This window comes from Protopterus annectens, chromosome 13.part0 (assembly GCF_019279795.1).
Source record: "Protopterus annectens isolate FY-2018-M chromosome 13.part0, PAN1.0, whole genome shotgun sequence".
Taxonomy (NCBI): Eukaryota; Metazoa; Chordata; order Ceratodontiformes; family Protopteridae; genus Protopterus; species Protopterus annectens.
Window position 1 is genome coordinate 793,266,557 of NC_056747.1, and position 20,309 is coordinate 793,286,865.

Consider the following 20,309-nt stretch of genomic DNA (forward strand, 5'->3'; position numbering starts at 1 on the left):
GGATTGTACATGCGGACGTCCTTTTATGACTGATGTTGACAGCACATATGTGCAACATACCTTGCAGTACCTAAAGGCTGTTGCATGCTAGCTGGGCATCAGGTCGTTTGGCGGAGCACTTCCCACATGTAAAGTATACCGCAACACTGAATAGAAGGATATTTATGAAATACTTTTCAAAACATTTACCAATAATTGATTTGAGACTACTAGAATGGTAGTTCTGTACCAAGTCTGTTCCTCCTCCTTTGTGGAAAGGAACTAAAATGTAATAGTTGCCATTTCCTAGGTATATTACACCCTAGAATAAATTCATTAAAAATAGTGTGACCACAGGTTTCATCATTACCCAGTTTATGAACTACATAAAAGGCCAGATTTTTAGGGTCAACACTTGCATTTCTCTTCCTCTTTGCAAGTGAAGAACATACTGCTTCTTTGACAGTTGGACAAATTACAGCCTATGAGCCACAACAAAGACATCCTGAGATACAGTCTGTGTACTGTTATGTTAGCAAAACATATGGCAAAATAAGGATGGTTGACTTCCCTACTAATGTACATGCTTGTAAAATGTGTACCATTTGTACAACCATTTATTTCCTGGTAGATGAAGTAAAACATTTGAATTTATACAATATTTTCTGTAAATATGTGCTTGTCATTGTAACCATAATGAGTTATGCTAACCTAACATTTCACCACAATGGTACCTGTTGCACACTTAATAAATTCTTTCAGTACAAAACTATCCAAGTGTTTCCGCATGTTTCTAACATTTAGTTTACACCATGAGCACAGCTGTTAAAGATATGAAGCTAGTCAGTTTTTCCTTCTGTACACTCTTCGATATCCATATCTTTATAGCTACGCATCTTGACTGTCTAAATGATGTAGCACTTGAACTCATGAAAAGACAAATGGAAAGAAATCACAACTGGCTATAAAAAGCAACTATCAGTCACTAGGCCAGGAGTGAAAAAACAGATCTAGCAAGGCAATTGTGCAATTCTAGAAGGATGGTAGACCAGTCAGAAATAGACACATTATAAATGTATATGTGTATATATATATATATATATATATATATATATAAATATATATATATATATATATATATATATATATATAAATATATATATATATATATATAAATATATATATATATATATATATATATATATATATATATATATATATATATATATATATATATATATATATATATATATATATATATATATATATATATAGTATATTCTTTTCTTTAAGAAATACAGAAAAATAAACTAGGTTTGCCAACAATAACAGATACCCAGTGTGATGAACCATCACTTCCTTGCTTTCGGCATATAAAAGCAAACAGCACAAAACTGTATGGCAGTGCAGGAAACCTGTAAAACCTACATGACTTGACCCCCTACATGCAAAACAGCACAACTGTGAAGCATCCTATTTAACTATTGAAAATAAACACAAAAAGTTATTTTTAACAACACAAAAAAAAGTCTCCTAGTAAGAGAATTAATAGGGATGGAGATCTTTTAGATTATCAAAATGACAAATCAGAAAACATCTTATATTCAAAGATAAAACAGTTCAAGAGGAAAGACATTCTGTGTACAGGTTCATAGGTAGGTAACTAGGCTATCGGCCCAAGGGCCTACTTAAGCCTAGCCAGCAAGGTACCATAGCTTATGCCACCCAAGAAAGTTATTTTCCTGTGCCACTGTCCAGTAGAGACACAGAAGTGATCCCCGGGGTGTATTTCCTATTTCCCATTTTTCTTGAGTGCTAATGAAGAACTTTGCTTGACATAGATGGGTAGCTTGTTCTAGAGTATAGGAAGGAATCTTTCCCTCCAGTGTGTCCTGTTTATTGCGGTGACAAGGTTTAGGTCCCTAGAGCGTGTAGCTTGGAGGGACTGGGATTTCTTTAGGTGTACCATGTCCAACAGCTCTGGGTTTGACATAGCTTTATATGTTAGACAGAGATCACCTCAGAGTAGGTGATATGCTACGGAGTAAAGCTGGAGTTTTTTTGAGGCGGTCAATGTAGGGCATTTGTTTGAGGCCAGTAATCCTCTTTGTGTGGTATTTCTGTGGCCTTTCCAGCTGCTGCAGCTGTCTTGTGAGGTACATTCCAAAAGGGGCGTTGTACTCTATATAATGGGTCTAATGAGTGACGAGTAGAGGGGAACAATGACCTCTTTTTCCTGGATGAGAACCCTTTTATGATGTGGTGTGCCATGTAGAAGGACTTCCTGACTACTGTGGCGATGTGACTATCAAAGGAGAGACTACTGTCCACCTGGGTCCCAAGATCTCTTATCACGCATTCGGTGTTAAGTAGATTGCTGCCAATGTGGTTGTTCATGGGTACAGAGTTTTTACCAAAGGGGATGACACTGCACTTTTTGGCATTGAGCTTAAGGCCATGGCTCTGACACCAGGCATCTGTCTCAGTGAGGCCCTTCTGTAGGATGACCACATCATTTGGGGACTTGACTATGGCTCCTAGTTTGCAGTCATCTGCGAACTTTGTCAGCCAGAGGCCTTCTGTTAGCCTGTACTTCAGAGAAGTAGATACCAGATAGATGGAGTTGAATGCTTTCATTCCAGGCCAGATAAGGCCGTATTCTTCTAGTATGCATTTACTGTCACTTAAAATGAAAAGTAAAAGATAAGACATCTACACTGGAACAAAGTGCAAGGTAATCCTCTGGACTATGCATGAAAAAAGAAAGGCTTCAAAACTTAAGCCCCAAGGGAAGCCTAAAAAAAGGCAGAAAAGTGGACAGTCATAGTTAAAAGCCAAGAAAGTATGAAGCAGATGCACTCCATTCTCCCCAAAGAAGTGGTTACTCTACAAGTGCTCATCTTTTTAAACCAGAATTAATTGCGTTTACTTTGTTACATCTCCATGACTTAAGTTACAAAACTCATCCAAAAAACAGCTGGACAGTACACACAAACTGTCACTAGTGACTATATTACCTGTTTCTTCTTAAGTTTAAGAATCTGTTGTTCCACTTTTGCAATTTCTCTGTCAACACGATCCATACTCTGTATGAGCTCCTCTTTAGATAGCTTTGAGGGAGAAGCATCTTGGTCCTCTCCACTAGCCTGTGTGGACAGTGGAGAAGATGCAGCTTCAGACTTCAATGAAAATGCAGACTCCTACAGGAATGAAAAGGAAAGATAAGGGTAGAGATGTCAGTCTAAATCTTGGAAATCAAAGGAAGACAGCTCAACTTTTAAAAAAAAAAATGTGTACAATTTTCTAATATCCCAGCCAAGGCAATCTTATTTTGGTAAACTGCAAAATAAAGATGATCAAACAAATTATCAAACAAACAATGCACTCAAATCTCAGCAGCCTAAATTATAAACACGGGCTAGAGAATTTAGGGGCGACAGTGGGGTGGGAACTTCTCCGATATCACACTGTTGATTAATGTCAACATCTGTGTTCCTTAAACAGTGAAGAATGTGAAACAGTACTGCCCAGTATCACCTTTCCCTGATATGACAACAAAAAAAAAAATACTGCTAATATTCAGTTATGATCACAATCTCCAAGGACCACCACAGCACAAGCATTTCCACCCCCCCCCCCCTTTAACAGGATGCCACTCACTTTTAAAAAGTCAACCTTACTTACACAAGTATGAACACACAAACATATATACTTGAATGCATGTAAAACATACCCATGAAGTGTGCTCATGTGCTTATGCAACATGCACAGACATGTACAGCATGCACATATCCATACAGAATGCACCATGCACAAATGCAGTTATAAAACAGTAAGATGGAGAATAGGGGTGGCATAATCATAAGTACAGTTGTGAGAGTACGTATAACAGCGTATGTCCTACTGATCACTGTTGCAGCATTCTTAACAGGTTGCAGCTCACAAATGTCAGGCAGGGCTTACAAAGCTTTGCCTTCATACATCACATGTCTGGGTGATGAACTCGGCTCACAGGTATTAGGGTATAAAAGTGGATGTACATATGAGATCCACAGACTACCACCAAGCCAGCAGCGGCCTGAAAACCAACAAGGAAGGACAAGATCAGCTACGAGAGGCTTAGATTAAACAGTGTAAGCAGGTAGTAGGCATCCTTTGATCCCAAAGGATCATGAATTTGTGGCTCTATTGGCTGCCTTGAGCAGCATCTTCTGCGGCTGTGCAATCCAATATGGAAGTGGGAGTCCTTTCCAAATTCTGAGCAGTAAAAGCAGATGTTTGGTATCATGGGCATAGATATTCCTGAGGGCTCGCTCCCTTATCCTCTGCTCCCCTTGAAAAGGTGGTTTCACAGATGGTGAGAGCTTCATTCACTTCCTATTTCCAGGCAAACTTGTCTGAGGTGAGAGAACACCAGTTGTTTATGCTGATGCAGAGCTCACTGAGGTCACACTTGCATATGTCCTTATAGCTCAGTTTGGATCATCCTTTCAGCCTTTTCCCAGACTCCGGCTCTTCAAAAAGGAAGTCTTTTTGTATTCAGCTATCCATCATGTGAGAGACGTGACCCAACCAGGACTTATGTCGGTTTCACAAGGGTGAGTATGGAGGTGGTGCCCATCCTCCAGCACTGTGTCATTCGGGATCTTGTCCTGCCATAAGTTACCAAGTATGTGCCTAAGGCAGTGCATATGGAATACATAGAGTCACTGCACCTGTTTTGAGCTCAGAATCCATACTTCATTGTCATACAGCAATGTGCTCAAAACACAGACTATGTAAACCTACAACTTGGTTATTATTAGTCCATACTCTGTCAGTCTGGAAGATGTTGTGCAGCTTTTCCAGTGCATTTATTGATCTTGCTATCAAGTGATCAGACTTCAGAGGCTAGGTACAGGAACTCATGGACAAATTCCAGCTCAAAGTCACTAAAACTGATTGATGGCTCATTGCTCACATTTTAGCCCATCACCATGGTGGTCTTTAAACCGACTGCAAGACCAAATTCCATACATATGGGTGCAAAGTGAGTTATGAGTGACTGATGCTCTTGCAAAGTGTGAGCCACAATAACTGTCATCAGCAAATAGTAACTCCCTTAGCTGCTTAAGCACACTGGTCTTTGTATTAAGCCTCAACAGTTTGAAGAGGTTGCCTTCCATTCTGGTTTGGAGAAAGATACTCTGTGTAGCAGTTCCGAAAGTAAGTTTCAATAGAACTGAAAAGAAGATAAACAATGTTTGAGCCGGTACATACTCCTGCTTTACTCCACTGAGAATCTCAAAGTTTGGATGTGGATCAGACATACATGATGGTTTCCCTTCATGGAAGGCCCCGATAATGCTAAGCAGTACTGGAGGACAGCTGATCTTTGCCAGAATTGCAAACAGACCTTTCCTACTGACCAAATTGAATGCCTTGGTCAGATCAATGAAGGTAATAGAGAGGTTTGTTCTGCTCCATACACTTCTCCTATAGTTGCCCTAGAAAAAAAAAAACATGTCTACAGTAGGCTCTGAACCAACACAAGAGACTTGGGGTAAACTCTCTGTAAGAACATGGAAGCCTCTTCAGGACAACACATGCAAACAGCTTCCCCACAATACAGAGAAGGGAGATGCAGCAATAGCCATTACGGTCACTTTTGTCATCCTTATTTTTTACAGATAGTATTATGAAAGTTCAAGTCTCATGTTTATTCTTCACAAAATCCATATTAACTTGTAATTTTTTCACAAATTAGTCAAATAAAATGTTTGTCAAAAGCAAAATGAAACACAGATGCACAATGTTGCAAGATAATTGTTTTACTTAAGTAGTACCTTTATATTTCAAGTGCCTTACAACTGTAATCTCTTTGTGCTGACAGATAGTTGAAGGCAAAGTAAGTGCTGAAGGAGTTAAAGGATGTTATGCTAGGTTTGTGGTTGAAAATTAGTGAACTGCGTCTGGTATCCGTGGGGACCAGATTACCATTACTCTGGCCTACTAAGGCCGGGGGGGGGGGTCTTTACCAGGATGTCTGTGTGCACCGGTACCAAATGTTACACAGCTGGAAGCCAGAAAAACTTAAGCATGTTTATGTTTTAAAAAGGCATACTTGTCAAGTGTTCATGTGAAGCTCTAAGCAAGTATTAAGAGGACAAAATATTTAAAAACTACAAATTGTTAAAAGTAAATGCAACGTCAGAGTTTGCATGCATGAAATTGATAAGAAAAGGTATAAAAATTAAAGGTTTTCTTTATTCTTGGAGTCTGATCTGAAAATTTAAGTAGGCAGTCTCCCAGTGCGGTTTATGGAATAAACAAGTACTCTGCATATCCTGAAGCGTCACTCGACTCAAGATTAAAAGGTAAAACTATTTGTTATTTGTGAAATAAAGAAATTATGTCTTACCATAATGCTCCATCTGAGTTGTTGATTTTCTTCCAGTCATCACTGATGGGTTTGGTTCAGAGCCCACGGAACCACGTCGGCCTTATACCAAGCTTGCGTGCACCAAAAAACTCTTGAGCTAAGCTGTTACCCACAATGCCCTTTGCTCAGTTACCTCAGATCGAGTTTGCATGCAACATATAGAAAAAACAACAAGTCAGAGGCCATCTCTGCGCAGAAACCCTAATGCACCACAAAACCCAGATCATCCGCCAGGAACCTTAGGATGGGGGGGTCGATGGGAGGGTGTGATGACTGGAAGATGATCAACAACTCAGATGGAATGTTATGGTAAGACATAACTTCTTTATCTGAAATTGTTAATCTTCTTCCTATTCAGCACTGATGGGACAGAGTCCCCAGCTACTTGGAGAAAGTACAGTTTTGTACCTACCATAAATGTAGATGTCCGAGAGGAATGCATCTGCAGTCCTTACAAATGGGTTGTCCTGTCGTCAGGCAACGCTTCGGTCGGCCGGATTCCAAAGTCTGGGTCTGGCTTCGGCTGGTGTCGCACTTCACCCGACGTCATTGCGGCAGTTCTTCGGGTATAAAGGCATCAGCCGACGCCATTTTCCTCAGTGTTTCTTGCCCCAGATGCCAGGTGCCCTCTTGGATGGCTAAATTTGGATAAATGCCAAATATTCCAAATAGTAGAGAGCAAACACACAAAATAAGCATGTATGTACATATATACAAACAAATACACCATAATAGATCCCCCCCAAGCTAGCTGAAGATTGGTAAGTACCCTAGGAGTACCTCAGAGGGGAAGGAGGGTGGGTAATCCTGACTGCAGATGCATTCCTCTCAGACATCTACATTTATGGTAGGTACAATACTGTACTATGTCCTTCAAGGATGCATCTGCAGTCCTTACGAATGGGTAGAATACCATAGCTAGGCTAGGGGAGGAGGAAATGAGAGTAGATTATGGTGTAGTTAGTATCCCTTGCAAAACAGCAGTGGCAAAGCCAGCACGGGATCTAGAGTATAGAGGTAAATTATAATGCTTGGCAAATGTATGCACGGAGGTCCAAGTAGCAGCCTCTATAATATCCTTGGTAGCCACTCTTCGTAAGAAAGCTGTGGTAGTGGCTGTAGCCCTTGTGGAGTGAGGCCTGATGTTCTCTGGAGTTTTCTTTCCATGGTAGGAGTAACAAAATCTAATGCAATTTCCTATCCATTTGGAGATTGTCTGTTTAGAAATTGGTTTTCCTTCCTTTCCTGTTGCATATGCTACCAGAAGCTGGTCAGTTTTTCTATTGTTTTTTGTCCTGTCCAGGTAGTAGCGTAATTGTCTGTGTACGTCCAAGGTATGCAAGAGCTTTTCTCCCCTGTTCTGTGGATTGGGGAAGAATGTAGGAAGGTGGATAGCCTGATTTAAAGAGACTCTGGATACCACCTTAGGCATAAATGTAGGATTTGTTCTCAAGGACACTCTATCTTGATGGAAGATCAGGAAGGGTTGTACTGCCATTAATGCCTGTAGCTCAGAGACCCTTCTTGCTGAAGTTATTGCCAGCAGGAAAGCAGTCTTCCTGGATAAGTATTTCAATTCTGATGTAGCTGCTGGTTCGAAAGGAGGTAGAGTCAGTTTTTCTAGCACAAAGTTCAAGTCCCATGCTGGCAATGGAGGTTTCCTGGGAGGTTTTACATTTTTAATTCCTCTCAGAAACTGTCTGAGCAGAGGATGCGAGAAGACAGGAGGATCCAAGCTGTATTCTGCTGAAATAGCTGATGCATGTATCTTGATGGAGAAATAGGACAGGCCTGTATGAAAAAGCTCCGCCAAGTACTCCAGGATGTTGGCTATGTTCATCAGTGTCACATCTTGGCCCTTTGCAGTACTCCAGATGAGATATCTTTTCCATTTTGCTGCATAATTCTTTCTTGTTGAAGGTCTATGAGCCTCCAGGATTATGTCTTTAACCCTTTGGGATAAATTTGGGTTAATTGCTGTTATGTAATGTTCCAGGCAGTTAGCTGCAGAGTTTTTAGGTTTGGATGCAGGATGTTGTAGTTGTTCTGTGTCAGCAGTAATGGGATCAGGGGCAGTGTCCATATTTGTTCCCGAGACATGCTCCTCAGCAGTGGATACCAATGTTGTCTTGGCCAGTCTGGGGCTATCAGAATGATCCTCGGACGTCCCTCTTTGATCTTGAGAAGCACCTTGTGCATCAACGGAAGTGGTGGGAATGCGTATGCTGTCAGGTTTTTCCAACTGAAGGATAGTGAGTCCACCTTCCAAGCAAGTGGGTGGTAAGTCCTTGTGCAGAATTTCTTCAACTGGTGATTGAGTGGGGATGCAAACAAGTCTATTTGTGGTAATCCCCATTCTCTTGTGATGGTTTTGAAGATGTCCGGATGCAGCATCCATTCGTGGGCATCTGTTGTAGTTCTGCTTAATATGTCTGCTAGAATGTTTTCCTTCCCTGGTACATAAATTGACTGTAGCTGAATGTTGTAGCTCAGAGCCACATCCCATAGGTCCAGTGCCAACCGGCATAGAGGGTATGAGTGTGTGCCTCCCTGTTTGTTGATGTACCACATAACTGTGGTGTTGTCTGTCCTTATCATCAACTGGCCTTCTTGGAGAATAGGCCTGAATGCCTGGATTGCCAATTTTACTGCCATCATTTCTTTTAGATTTATGTGCAGATGCAGCTGGTCTCAAGTCCATAGGCCTTGAATGCACTTGCCCATCATGTGTGCCCCCCAACCGAGGTCTGAGGCATCTGTCGTGATGGTTTGTCTTGGTTGGCTTTTGCAGAAGGGCAGTCCTGTGTTTGATTGACAGGCCCGAGCCCACCATAAGAACTCCTGCTTCAGGCATGGGATCATTGGAATTTTTGTTTCTAGGCTGTGCTTGTGCTGAGACCACAAATTCTTTAGGTATCACTGTAGCTTTCTCATATGCAGCCTGGCATGAGGGACCAGTATTATGCAGGATGCCATGAAGCCTAGAGCTTGTAGCACTTTTCTTGCAGTTAGATGGCACTGCTTTGTTAATGCCAAGAAGTAGAGAGGAAGTTGCTCTTTCTTTTCTGTGGTTAGAAATGCCATTTGTTTTGATGTGTCCAATTCTGCACCCAGAAAGGTTATTCTTTGGGATGGAATCAGTCTTGACTTTTTTGTATTGACTGTATAGCCCAGGGCTTGCAGCAGGTAGATGACTCTTTGTAAGTCTCCTGTTAGTTTGTTTTTGTTGTCCGCTTGTATCAGGCAGTCGTCCAGGTAGGGATAGATTTGAATTCCCTGAAGTCTGCAATGAGCGATTACTGATGCCAGGCATTTTGTGAACACTCTGGGCGCAGTAGATAAGCCAAAGGGCAATGCTGAGAATTGATAATGCTCTGATCCTGCAAGAAATCTGAGGTATCTTCTGCAAATTGGTCTGATGGGGACGTGCAGGTATGCCTCCTTGAGATCTAGAGTTACCAGCCAAGACTCCTTGCCCAGCATGGGAAGAAGCTGCTGTAGGGTCAGCATTTTGAATTTTGGAACAATGAGGAATGTGTTTAAAGCGGACAGGTCTAGAATAGGCCTCCATTTGTTTTCCTTTCTTGGTACCAGGAAGAGCCTGGAGTAAAATCCCTTCCCTTGCTCCGAAAATGGTACCTTTTCTACAGCTCTCATTCTTAATAATTGAGATATTTGTTTTAGAGCTTCTGTCCTTTGAGAAGGTGGTAGGTTTGGCATTCCTCTCTTTCCTGGTAGTGTATGGAAATGGAACCTGTAACCCTTGTCTATAGTCTGCAAAATCCATTTTTCTCTTGTGATGCAGTGCCAGTGTTTTGAAAATAATGATAGCTTTCCGCCTAAGGGTGCTTCTAGTTGTTCCCTGGTAGGCGGTGCCACCGCCAAGTCACTGTGATTGAGTTGTTGTAGTGGTGGTGGCTGTATCGGTGCCTCGCTGGTTGTTTCCCTGCCACTGGCGACCCCTGTAGGCACCCCTGGATCGGTTTCTGCCTCTAGAGCGCCTATTCCTGCCTCTGTGTCTTAGAGGAGTCCGGAAAGGACCAATTCTTGGAGGGCCAGTTTCTGCTAAACCTTGGAGGTTGAACTTGTAAGAAATCTTTGACTGTTTGCACAGATTTTGCTTTCTCTTCCATCTTTTTTAGTACCTGCTGTGCGGGGGCACCAAATAAATTGACCTTGTCCATAGGTGCATCCAAAAGCTTAGATTTGACATGGTCTGGTAAAGCCTGTTCTTTCAACCATGCATGTCTCCTGATAACTGTGCCAGTCATGGCTGATCTAAAGGAAGCCTCCAGTGCATAATAGCCACATTTTAAAGAATGGTTACTAACTTGCTGTATGTTATGTAACATTTCTTGAATATACTTTTTATCTAAAGATTCTTCAGAGGACAGCTTTTTAGTCAACTGGTCAAGCATAAACTCTTGACATTGAATCATATGAAATTGGCAGTTCAAAGCTCTAGCTGACAAAGTAGCAGAGGTGTAAACTTTTTTACCCCATCTCTCTAAGGACCTGCAATCCCTTTCAGAGGGGAGGGGTTTTTTAGAAGAAGTAGCTGCTACCGCTTTTGGGCCCTGGGAGATAGTCTCTGGATCTGCAAAAGGAGCCTTATATAAGTGGTGATGAGTGTCCGGGACCCTGTAGTACCTATCGGGCTTAGCAGGAGCCGGAGGTAAAGTATCAGGAGCAGTGCAAGCATCGTTAAATGCATCATCAACAACAGATAGAACTGGAGGTATAGCTAAGGGCCTATGCTGTGGCAAGTGTAGAAAGGTCCTAAGCCTTTTTCTAGAGTCTGAGAAATCTTGGCCCTGCCACTGAAATTGTTCCCTCATAGCATGCAAGGTTTCCCCAAAGGAAAATTCCTCAGGAGGAGAGGCTGAAGGGATGGACTCCTCAGCATCAGAGTCTTCGTAAGGAGAGTTAGAAGCCTCAGGAGGGTCTGTATGATCTGAGTCATCAGAGGAATCATCTGTGGCTACTGGCTCAGGGGGCTCTGCTCTAGGCCTCTTTTCTGGAGGAGGGAGAGAGGCCCTGTCTGGATGAGGCTGGGATCCACGAATTAAAGAGATGAGATCCTCTGCCAAAGAAAGCATATGGGAGCTGGGGTTGGGCCTGTGAGAGGGGGGATTGGCAGGCACAGGTTTAGCAGCTTTGGCTGCTTTAGCCCTGGCAAAGGCCTTAATAGACATAGCTGGAGGAGGCCTAGCAGCTCCACGTGCAGGGGTAGAAATATCTAGGGGAATGGTGTCTGATAAATCTTGTGAAATCGCATCAGGAGGTTGGATTTCAGAAGCCGTTTCTACCAGGATAGAAGAGGCCTCGGTAGAAGGCAAGTTATCGGCTGAAAAAAGAACCGCTTGCTCGGTTTCGGCCGAAACCGAGACACTCGTGGTTTGCTTGGACCGCGAGTGTCGGTCCTTTTCTTTGCGCTTTTTGGTTATTTGTGTAGTCGGAGGATCCGACGGCATAATGTAGGCAAAATCGGAGCCGAAAATTTGTTCATCAAAGTCCGAGCGACGTCTAAGCGTCCGTCGGTTAAAAGAAGCACAGGCTAGACGAGCTGCTACGTCGTGGCCTGGGCCTAAACAATGCATGCAATAGGAGTGGAAATCTTTATGAGGTATTTGTTTCCCACAAGATAAACAGTTATTAACTTTCTCTGACATCAGCTGAGGCAAGAAAGAGTCCCCAACGGGGTACTTAGCTTTATAGAAGTCTTCGAAGTAGTATTCGGTAGTAGTAATCTCTGGATCTGACCGACCGGCACTTGCGAACAGCTTCTGCTTCGGGCGCCACGCGGCAAGAAAGACTGAGGAAAATGGTGTCGGCTGATGCCTTTATACCCGAAGAACTGCCGCAATGACGTCGGGTGAAGTGCGACACCAGCCGAAGCCAGACCCAGACTTTGGAATCCGGCCGACCGAAGGGCTGCCTGACGACAGGACAACCCATTTGTAAGGACTGCAGATGCATCCTTGAAGGACATCCTGGATGTCCCTTCTGGAAAAACATTCCTGAGAACCATTGAGCCAAAGGTCACTCTTCCCCTGGAGATCAGATCCAATTTGTAATGCTTGCTAAAGGTGTGGGGCTTAGCCCAAATGGCAGCTGCAAATGCTGCAATAGCCCTAGTTGAGTGAGCTTTGATTTGGCCAAGTTTCGATCCTTCCGTGAGTATGTGAAGGCAATGCAATCCTTGAACCATTTAGATGAAGTAACTTTCGATACTGCACCTCCCATTCTAGGGCCCGCAAAGGAAATGAAAAGCTGGTCTGACTTGCGAAAGGATTTAGTTCTGTCCAGACAAACATAACTGTCTATGAACATCCAAGGAATGTAGGCAGTATTCTCTCTTGTTAGAGAGAGATGGGAGAAAAGTACAGTTTTGTACCTACCATAAATGTAGATGTCCGATAGGTATGCATCTGCAGTCATAACATATGGGTTGTCCTGCCTCAGGCAGCCCTTCGGTCGGTCGGATTCCAAAGTCTGGGTCTGGCCTCGGCTGATGTCGCACTTTCCCCGACGTCAGAGCTTCTGGGGTATAAAGGCATCAGCCGACGCTATTTTCCTCAGTGTTTCTTGCCCCAGATGCCAGGTGCCCTCTAGGAAGGCTAAATTTGGATAAATGTAGTAAAATTCCAAACAGTAGCAAACAATATATATATATATATATATATATATATATATATATATATACATATATACATACAAACAAACACACCATAATAAATTCCCCCAGCTAGCTGAAAGAGGGGTAAGCACCCTAGGAATACCACAGAGGGGAAGGAGGGTGGGTAATCCTGACTGCAGATGCATACCTATCGGACATCTACATTTATGGTAGGTACAAAACTGTACTATGTCCTTCAAGGATGCATCTGCAGTCATAACATATGGGTAGAATACCATAGCTAAACTGGGGGAGGAGGCACTAAGATAAGGATGGTGTAGTTAAGATCCCCTGTAAAACTGCAGTTGCAAAACCTGCTCGGGATCTGGAGTATAAAGGTAGATTGTAATGCTTGGCAAATGTATGCACGGAGCTCCAAGTAGCAGCTTCTAAAATGTCCTTGGTAGCCACCCCTCGTAGGAAAGCTGTAGTGGTGGCTGTGGCTCTTGTGGAGTGAGGCCTGATATTTTCAGGAGCTGACTTTCCATGAAAAGAGTAGCGAAAACGAATGCAATTTCCTATCCATTTTGAAATTGTCTGTTTGGAAATTGCTTTTCCTTGCACTCTAGTTGCATATGCTACAAAAAGTTGGTCAGTTTTGCTACTTATTTTAGTTCTGTCCAGATAGTAGCGTAGTTGTCTGTGTACATCCAAGGTGTGCAATAGTTTTTCCCCCTTGTTCTGTGGGTTAGGGAAGAACGTAGGCAAATGAATAGCTTGGTTCAAGGATACCCTGGATACCACCTTTGGCATGAAAGTAGGACTGGTTCTCAGGGACACTCTATCCTGGTGAAAAATAAGGAAAGGTTGCACTGCCATTAGTGCCTGTAACTCGGATACTCTTCTTGCTGAAGTGAATGCCAGAAGGAAAGCATTTTTCCAAGATAAGAACTGTAAGTCTGCTGATGCTGCTGGTTCAAAAGGGGGTAGTGTTAATTTTTCTAGCACAAAATTGAGATCCCACGCAGGCAGAGGGGGTCTCCTTGGAGGTTTTACATTTTTGATCCCTCTTAAAAATTGTCTGAGGAGAGGGTGAGAGAAGATAGGAGGATCCATGTTGTACTCTGCTGAAATTGCTGAAGCATGAATCTTAATGGAAGAATAGGACAGGCCATTTTGAAACAGTTCTGCTAAGTATTCTAGGATGTGTGCTAAGTTTGCCAGTGTGACATCTGTACCCTTTGATGTGCTCCAAATGAGGAATCTCTTCCATTTAGCCGAGTATGTTTTCCTTGTGGAGGGTCTGCGAGCCTCCAGGATAATGTCCTTGACCCTCTGAGATAAGACAGTTTGGTTTTGGTTTAAACAATTTTCCAGGCAGTTAACTGCAGTGTTTTCAAGTTTGGATGCAGGGTCTTGAAGTTGCTCTGCGTTAGAAGAAGAGGCCCTAGGGGTAGAGGCCATGAGTTCGCCCGAGACATGCTTCTCAGTAGCGGATACCAGTGCTGCCTTGGCCAGTCTGGAGCTATTAGTATCACCTTTGGCTGTTCCTCCCTGATCTTCAGTAGAACTTTGTGCATCAATGGGAGAGGTGGGAATGCACACACTGTTGGGGCATTCCAGCTGAAAGAGAGAGAGTCCACCCTCCAGGCTTGTGGGTGGTATACCCTTGAGCAGAATTTCTTCAGTTGGTGGTTGAGTGGGGAGGCGAACAGGTCTATCTCTGGCATTCCCCATTTGCTTGTTATGAGTTTGAAGATGTCTGGATGCAGCATGCATTCGTGAGCATCCGTGGTAGTTCTGCTTAAGCTGTCTGCTAATGAATTTTCTTTTCCTGGTACGAAGTTTGCCTGCAGCTGGATGTTGAGATTCAAGCCTAGGTTCCACAGATCCATTGCCATCCGGCATAGAGGGCAGGAATGAGTGCCTCCCTGTTTGTTTATGTACCACACGACCGTGGTATTGTCTGTCCTTATCAGCAGATGTCCTTGCTGGAGGAATGATTTGAATGCCTCGATTGCATACTTCACTGCCAGCATCTCCTTTAGGTTTATGTGCAAGTTCAGCTGGTCTTGAGACCATAGGCCTTGGATACACTTGTCCTCCATGTGTGCTCCCCATCCTAGGTCTGAGGCGTCCGTGGTGATGGTCTGCCTTGGTCGTGGTTTGTTGAAAGGCAACCCTCTGTTGGACTGGCAGGCCTGAGCCCACCACAAGAATTCCTTTTTCAGGCATGGAATGATTGGTATCATGGTTTCTAGACTGTGCCTGTGTTGAGACCATACATTCCTTAGGTACCATTGTAATTTTCTCATATGTAGCCTGGCATGCGAGATCAAGATTATGCAGGATGCCATGTAACCCAGGGCCTATAGGACTTTCCTTGCAGTAAGCTGAGCTTGTCTTGTCAAAGCCATGAAGTAGACTGGGAGTTGCTTTTGTTTTTCTTCTGTGAGAAAAGCCATCTGAGTTATTGTGTCCAGATCAGCACCCAAAAATGTTATCCTTTGGGATGGCACTAGTCTTGACTTCTGGATGTTGACTGTGTATCCCAAAAGCCTGTAACAGGTGTATGACATAGGCCAAATCCTTTATTAGTTTTGCCTTGTTGTCCGCTTGTATTAGGCAGCCGTCCAGGTATGGGTAGATTTGAATTCCCTGAAGCCTGCAATGTGCAATTACTGATGCCAGGCATTTCGTGAATATTCTGGGCGCAGTAGATAAGCCAAAGGGCAATGCTGAGAATTGATAATGCTCTGATCCTGCAAGAAATCTGAGGTGTCTTCTGCAATCTGGTCGTATAGGGACATGCAGGTATGCCTCCTTGAGATCTAGTGTCACCAGCCAAGACTCCTTGCCCAACATGGGAAGAAGTTGCTGTAGGGTCAGCATTTTGAATTTTGGCACAATGAGATATGTGTTTAGTGCGGACAAGTCAAGAATAGGCCTCCATTGGTTTTCTTTTCTTGGTACAAGGAATAGTCTGGAGTAAAATCCTTGGCCTTGTTCCATAGATGGTACCCTTTCTATTGCTTTCATCTGTAGTAAATTGTTGATTTGTCTTAAAGCCTCTGGCTTCTGGTTTGGTGGGAGGTTTGGCATTCCGCTCCTTCTTGGTAAAGTGTGGAAGTGAAACCTGTAGCCTTTGTCTATTGTTTGCAATGTCCATGTGTCTTTTGTAATGCAATGCCAGTTTTCCAAGAATAAAGCCAGCTTTCCGCCCAAGGGTGCTTCCAGTTATTCCCTGGTAGGCGGAATCAGAGTCAAGTCATTGTGTTTGTCCTGTGGAAGTGGTTGTAGTTGCAGTTGTGGCACTACTCCTCTGGTTGGTAGTCTGCCACTGACGACCCCTGTAGGCACCCTTTGATTGACCTCTGCCTCTTGGGCGTCTATTTCTGCCCCTCTGTGCTCTGGAGGTGTCTGGAAAGGACCAATTCTTTGAAGGCCAGTTTCTGCTGAACCTCGGAGGTTGAACCTGCAGAAAATCCTTAACTGTTTGCACAGATTTTGCTTTTTCTTCCACTTTCTTTAGAATCTCCTGTGCAGGGGAGCCAAATAAACTTTGTTTCTCCATTGGAGCATCTAGGAGTTTAGCCTTGACATGGTCTGGCAAGGATTGCTCTTTTAGCCAGGCATGCCTTCGAATTACTGCCCCAGTCATAGCTGATCTAAATGAAGCCTCCAGTGCATCATAGCCACATTTTAAGAAATGATTACTGACCTGCTGAGAGTTGTGTACCAAATCCTGAAGGGACTTACGGTCTAAAGGTTCAGGAGAAGAAAGCTTTTTATTCAGCTGATCTAACAAATATTCCTGATACTGTATCATATGGAAATGGCAGTTTAATGCCCTGGCAGAAAGAGTAGCAGATGTATAAACCTTTTTTCCCCATCTCTCTAATGCTCTTGACTCTCTTTCAGAGGGAAGGGGGTTTTTGGCAGTGGTAGCTGCAACACCTTTTGGGCCCTGAGAGATAGTTTCTGGGTCTGCAGCATGGGCTTTATACAAGTGGAAGTGAGAATCCCGGACCCTGTAATATCTGTCAGGTTTGGCAGGGGCCGGTGGAAGAGAATCAGGGGCAGAAATGACATCATTATATGCATCATCAACTACAGGAAGCACAGGTGGTATGGCTAAAGGCCTATGCTGGGGCAAATGTAAAAATGTCCTTAGTCTTTTTCTAGAATCAGAGAAATCCTGACCCTGCCATTGAAAGTGTTCCCTCATTGAGTGTAAAGTCTCCCCAAAGGAAAATTCTTCTGGAGGGGAGGCAGAAGGAATAGAGTCTTCTGTGTCTGAATCCTCATAAGGCGAATATGCCCCTTCCTGATGGTCTGATAAATCTGATCCATCCGAGGAGTAATCAGAGGAGAGAGGTTCAGGGGGTTCAGTCCTAGGTCTTTTGTCAGGAGGAGGGTGGGAGGCCCTGTCTGGGTGAGGTTGGGAATCCCTAATCAAAGATTTCCTGTAATTGGGGTGGATAGCAATGTGAAGGTAAGCATCCTTCAAATCCAGGGCAACCATGAATGCTTGTTGGGGAATGAGTGCTAACAGAAGGGGTAAGGTAATTATTTTGAAACTGGGATCTGAGGAAGAGGTTTAGGAAAGACAAGTCTAGGATTGGCCTACAAAGGGGCCGTCTTTCCTTCGTACAAGAAACATCCTGGAGTAAAAGCCAGTGTTTCTTTGTGAGGCAGATACCTGTTCTATGCTACCCTGAGTTAAAAGTTGCTGAATGATGGTTGGAAATAGGTGGGCTTGGTTTATTGGAAGTTGTGGAATACCTCGGAAAGGTGGAAGCACCCACAAAGTGTCATGAAATATCTTCTCTGAATAATAGAGAGGACCCATTACTCTGCGGTGATTATCCGCCAGGAGGGTAGGGAGGGGGTGAGACGAAGGGATAAGGGTGTGTTTGGGTCTAGAGGAGGTGAGTGTCAGTGGAGGTGGTCTGGATTGGTCAGACCGACTCCAAATGGATGTAGAGGAGGAGCTGCTGGGCAAACTGGGAGTAGAATTTTTCCTGGTTGTCAACTTCCCTTTGATTGAGGAGCTGAGTGAAAGGACTGTCTTCTGACAAAGGGAGGGCTTCTGTGGGTAGTTTCTGTGGTATCTGGGAATAGGGGATACCAGATGATGATTGAGATTTTGTAGTTCCTTTCCCTTTTCATGAAGGGATTTGAGGTGCTCACCAGAAGCCTGTCCAAAAAGGGCCTTATTGTCTAAGGGTGCCTCCGGTAACTGTCTGTACATCCATGGGGAGAGGTTGAAGCCTTATCCAGGAGTATCATCTTAGCACAATCCTGATGCAGCTGATTTAGATGAAGTTTACTCAGCATCATAAATGCACTTAACGGAGTGCCTCATTACTTGGGATGCTGTGGAAAGCAGTGTTGAGCTGGGCTTTTATAGGAGAATCCTGCACCTCAGCCAGGAGGGTAGAGACTTTGGATATGGTAACAAAGACATACGTGTCTGATAATTGAGGGCTCTTATGGCCAGAGTAGAAGAGGTACACACTTAGTTCCCTAGTCTGTCCATGAATTTGCTGTCTTTATCCGTTGGGTAAAGAGCAGTAGAAGGTAATTTTCTTGAAGTTTTGTCAGCAGAGACAGCCATAACAGCTGGGCCTGCTGGAGGGTTTCTAATGAGGAATTGGGTGTCTTGGGGGACCTTATAAAGACAGTCTGGGCGTTTGGAGGCTGGTGGTTGTGAGTCAGGAGATTGAGAGGCAGCTCAAAAAGGACGCAAGAAGGCAGGTAATAAAGGGGGGACAGCAGGAGGGGATGGTTGCTCCATTTGTAAAAGGTCAAAGTATCTTTTCTGGAATCAGAAACCTCAGAAGCTTGCCATTTAAAAAGTGTTACCTCATGAGGGAAATAGTAACCACAAAGGTGAATTCTTCTCCTGGGGACTCAGGAGAAATGGAATCCTCCTCCTCTGAGGTAATGAAATCCTTGGGGGAGTTATCTGGGTTTTATAAGAAAAGGATTTCTCAAAAGAGGTGTAATCTTCCTCAGATACCTGTAAGGGCGGCTGAGATGACAGTAGGGGAAGTTGTTGTGACTGCAACGCCTGAAAAGCCTTAGAGACACTCTGTGAAAACAATTCCCAGCCAGGAACTGGCTGAGGTTCAGGGTGCTTAGTTTTTTGTTTTCTCTTCAAAGGAGTAGCTGGTGGAGAAAGCATCAAGGTGGACATCTGTTTATTAGGAAGAGAAGGAGTAGGGCCTTCCTACAGCAAGTCATGGATCCCCTCTGCCATCAGGGCCTGATGGCTGATGAGCCTCAGCGGACATACACGAGATTTCCGGCATCGCAGCTTCCATTAAGGTTCCCAGGTCTGCTTTTGAAACCACCTTCTGAGAGGAGTCTGGGCTTTCAAGCACCTCAAGAACCTGCTCGGATGCCTGAGGCACAGCTTGGGATTCTGGCCTACTGTTCTTAGCCTTCTTCCTCTGCGGCTTGTCAGATGGGCCTACCCATTCTTCCATACAGAGGTCTAAGCGACGTAGCCTTTGATTCTCTAAACATAACTTCAGTGCCACAAGGCGACTGCGAAGAGTTTTGGGGATGAAAGATTTGCAAATGGGGCAGGATGTATGGTCATGGGCCTCACCCAAGCAAAATACACACTTCTCGTGCGTGTCCTTGTGAGGAATTTGTCTCCCACAAGTACACATCCGTTTCTAGCTGACATGACAGTCTAAACTGTAATAAAAAAAACAAGGAAAAAAAACAAGGCACTTACCTGTATCGGTCAAAAAAGCGGTCTGGTCTTGAACAGAATCGTAACCAGTCATCTGAAGAAACGCGATCTGCTTCTAATTTGGCAAACAGGAGTCAGACATTCACTGAGCAGAAAAATTCTGATGAGGGTGCATGCAGACTTCACTTTTATACCCAATGTCGGTTTACGGCCTTGATAAGGGACGTCACACGCACCCTCCTGGAACAAAGACTTTGGTGTACTGGCCGGACGGTGGCGTTGCAGGAAGCTCCCTACTGTTATGAATACTACAACATGAGAATAGAAGGACATCAGAGGATTTTTAACTTCAGCAGGAACTCTGAGTAAAAATTCTTTTTTTTTATGAATGCTCTATTAAATTCTCTTTTGTTACCTAAAGAATTAACAGTAGTTAAATGTAATGCCCATTAAAAGGGTTTATGATCATAGGAGTTTACTAGGCTATCGACCCAGAGGTCATTTCAATCCTGTTTCATCCCAATGTAATACCATAGATATGCTAGTCAAGACCCAGGATTGCATTTAGTAATCACTGCACA

General features: G+C 43.7%; 1 protein-coding gene across 1 annotated transcript in view; it reads right to left on the reverse strand.

Moving 5' to 3' along the window:
- NCOR1 (nuclear receptor corepressor 1) overlaps window positions 1-20,309 on the reverse strand; it is a 4,682,182-nt gene that overhangs the window by 4,072,898 nt on the left and 588,975 nt on the right. Inside the window, exon 5 of the mRNA XM_044054890.1 lies at window positions 2,997-3,179. Coding sequence (XP_043910825.1) covers window positions 2,997-3,179 — 183 coding nt within the window. The remainder of the gene's footprint in view (window positions 1-2,996; window positions 3,180-20,309) is intronic.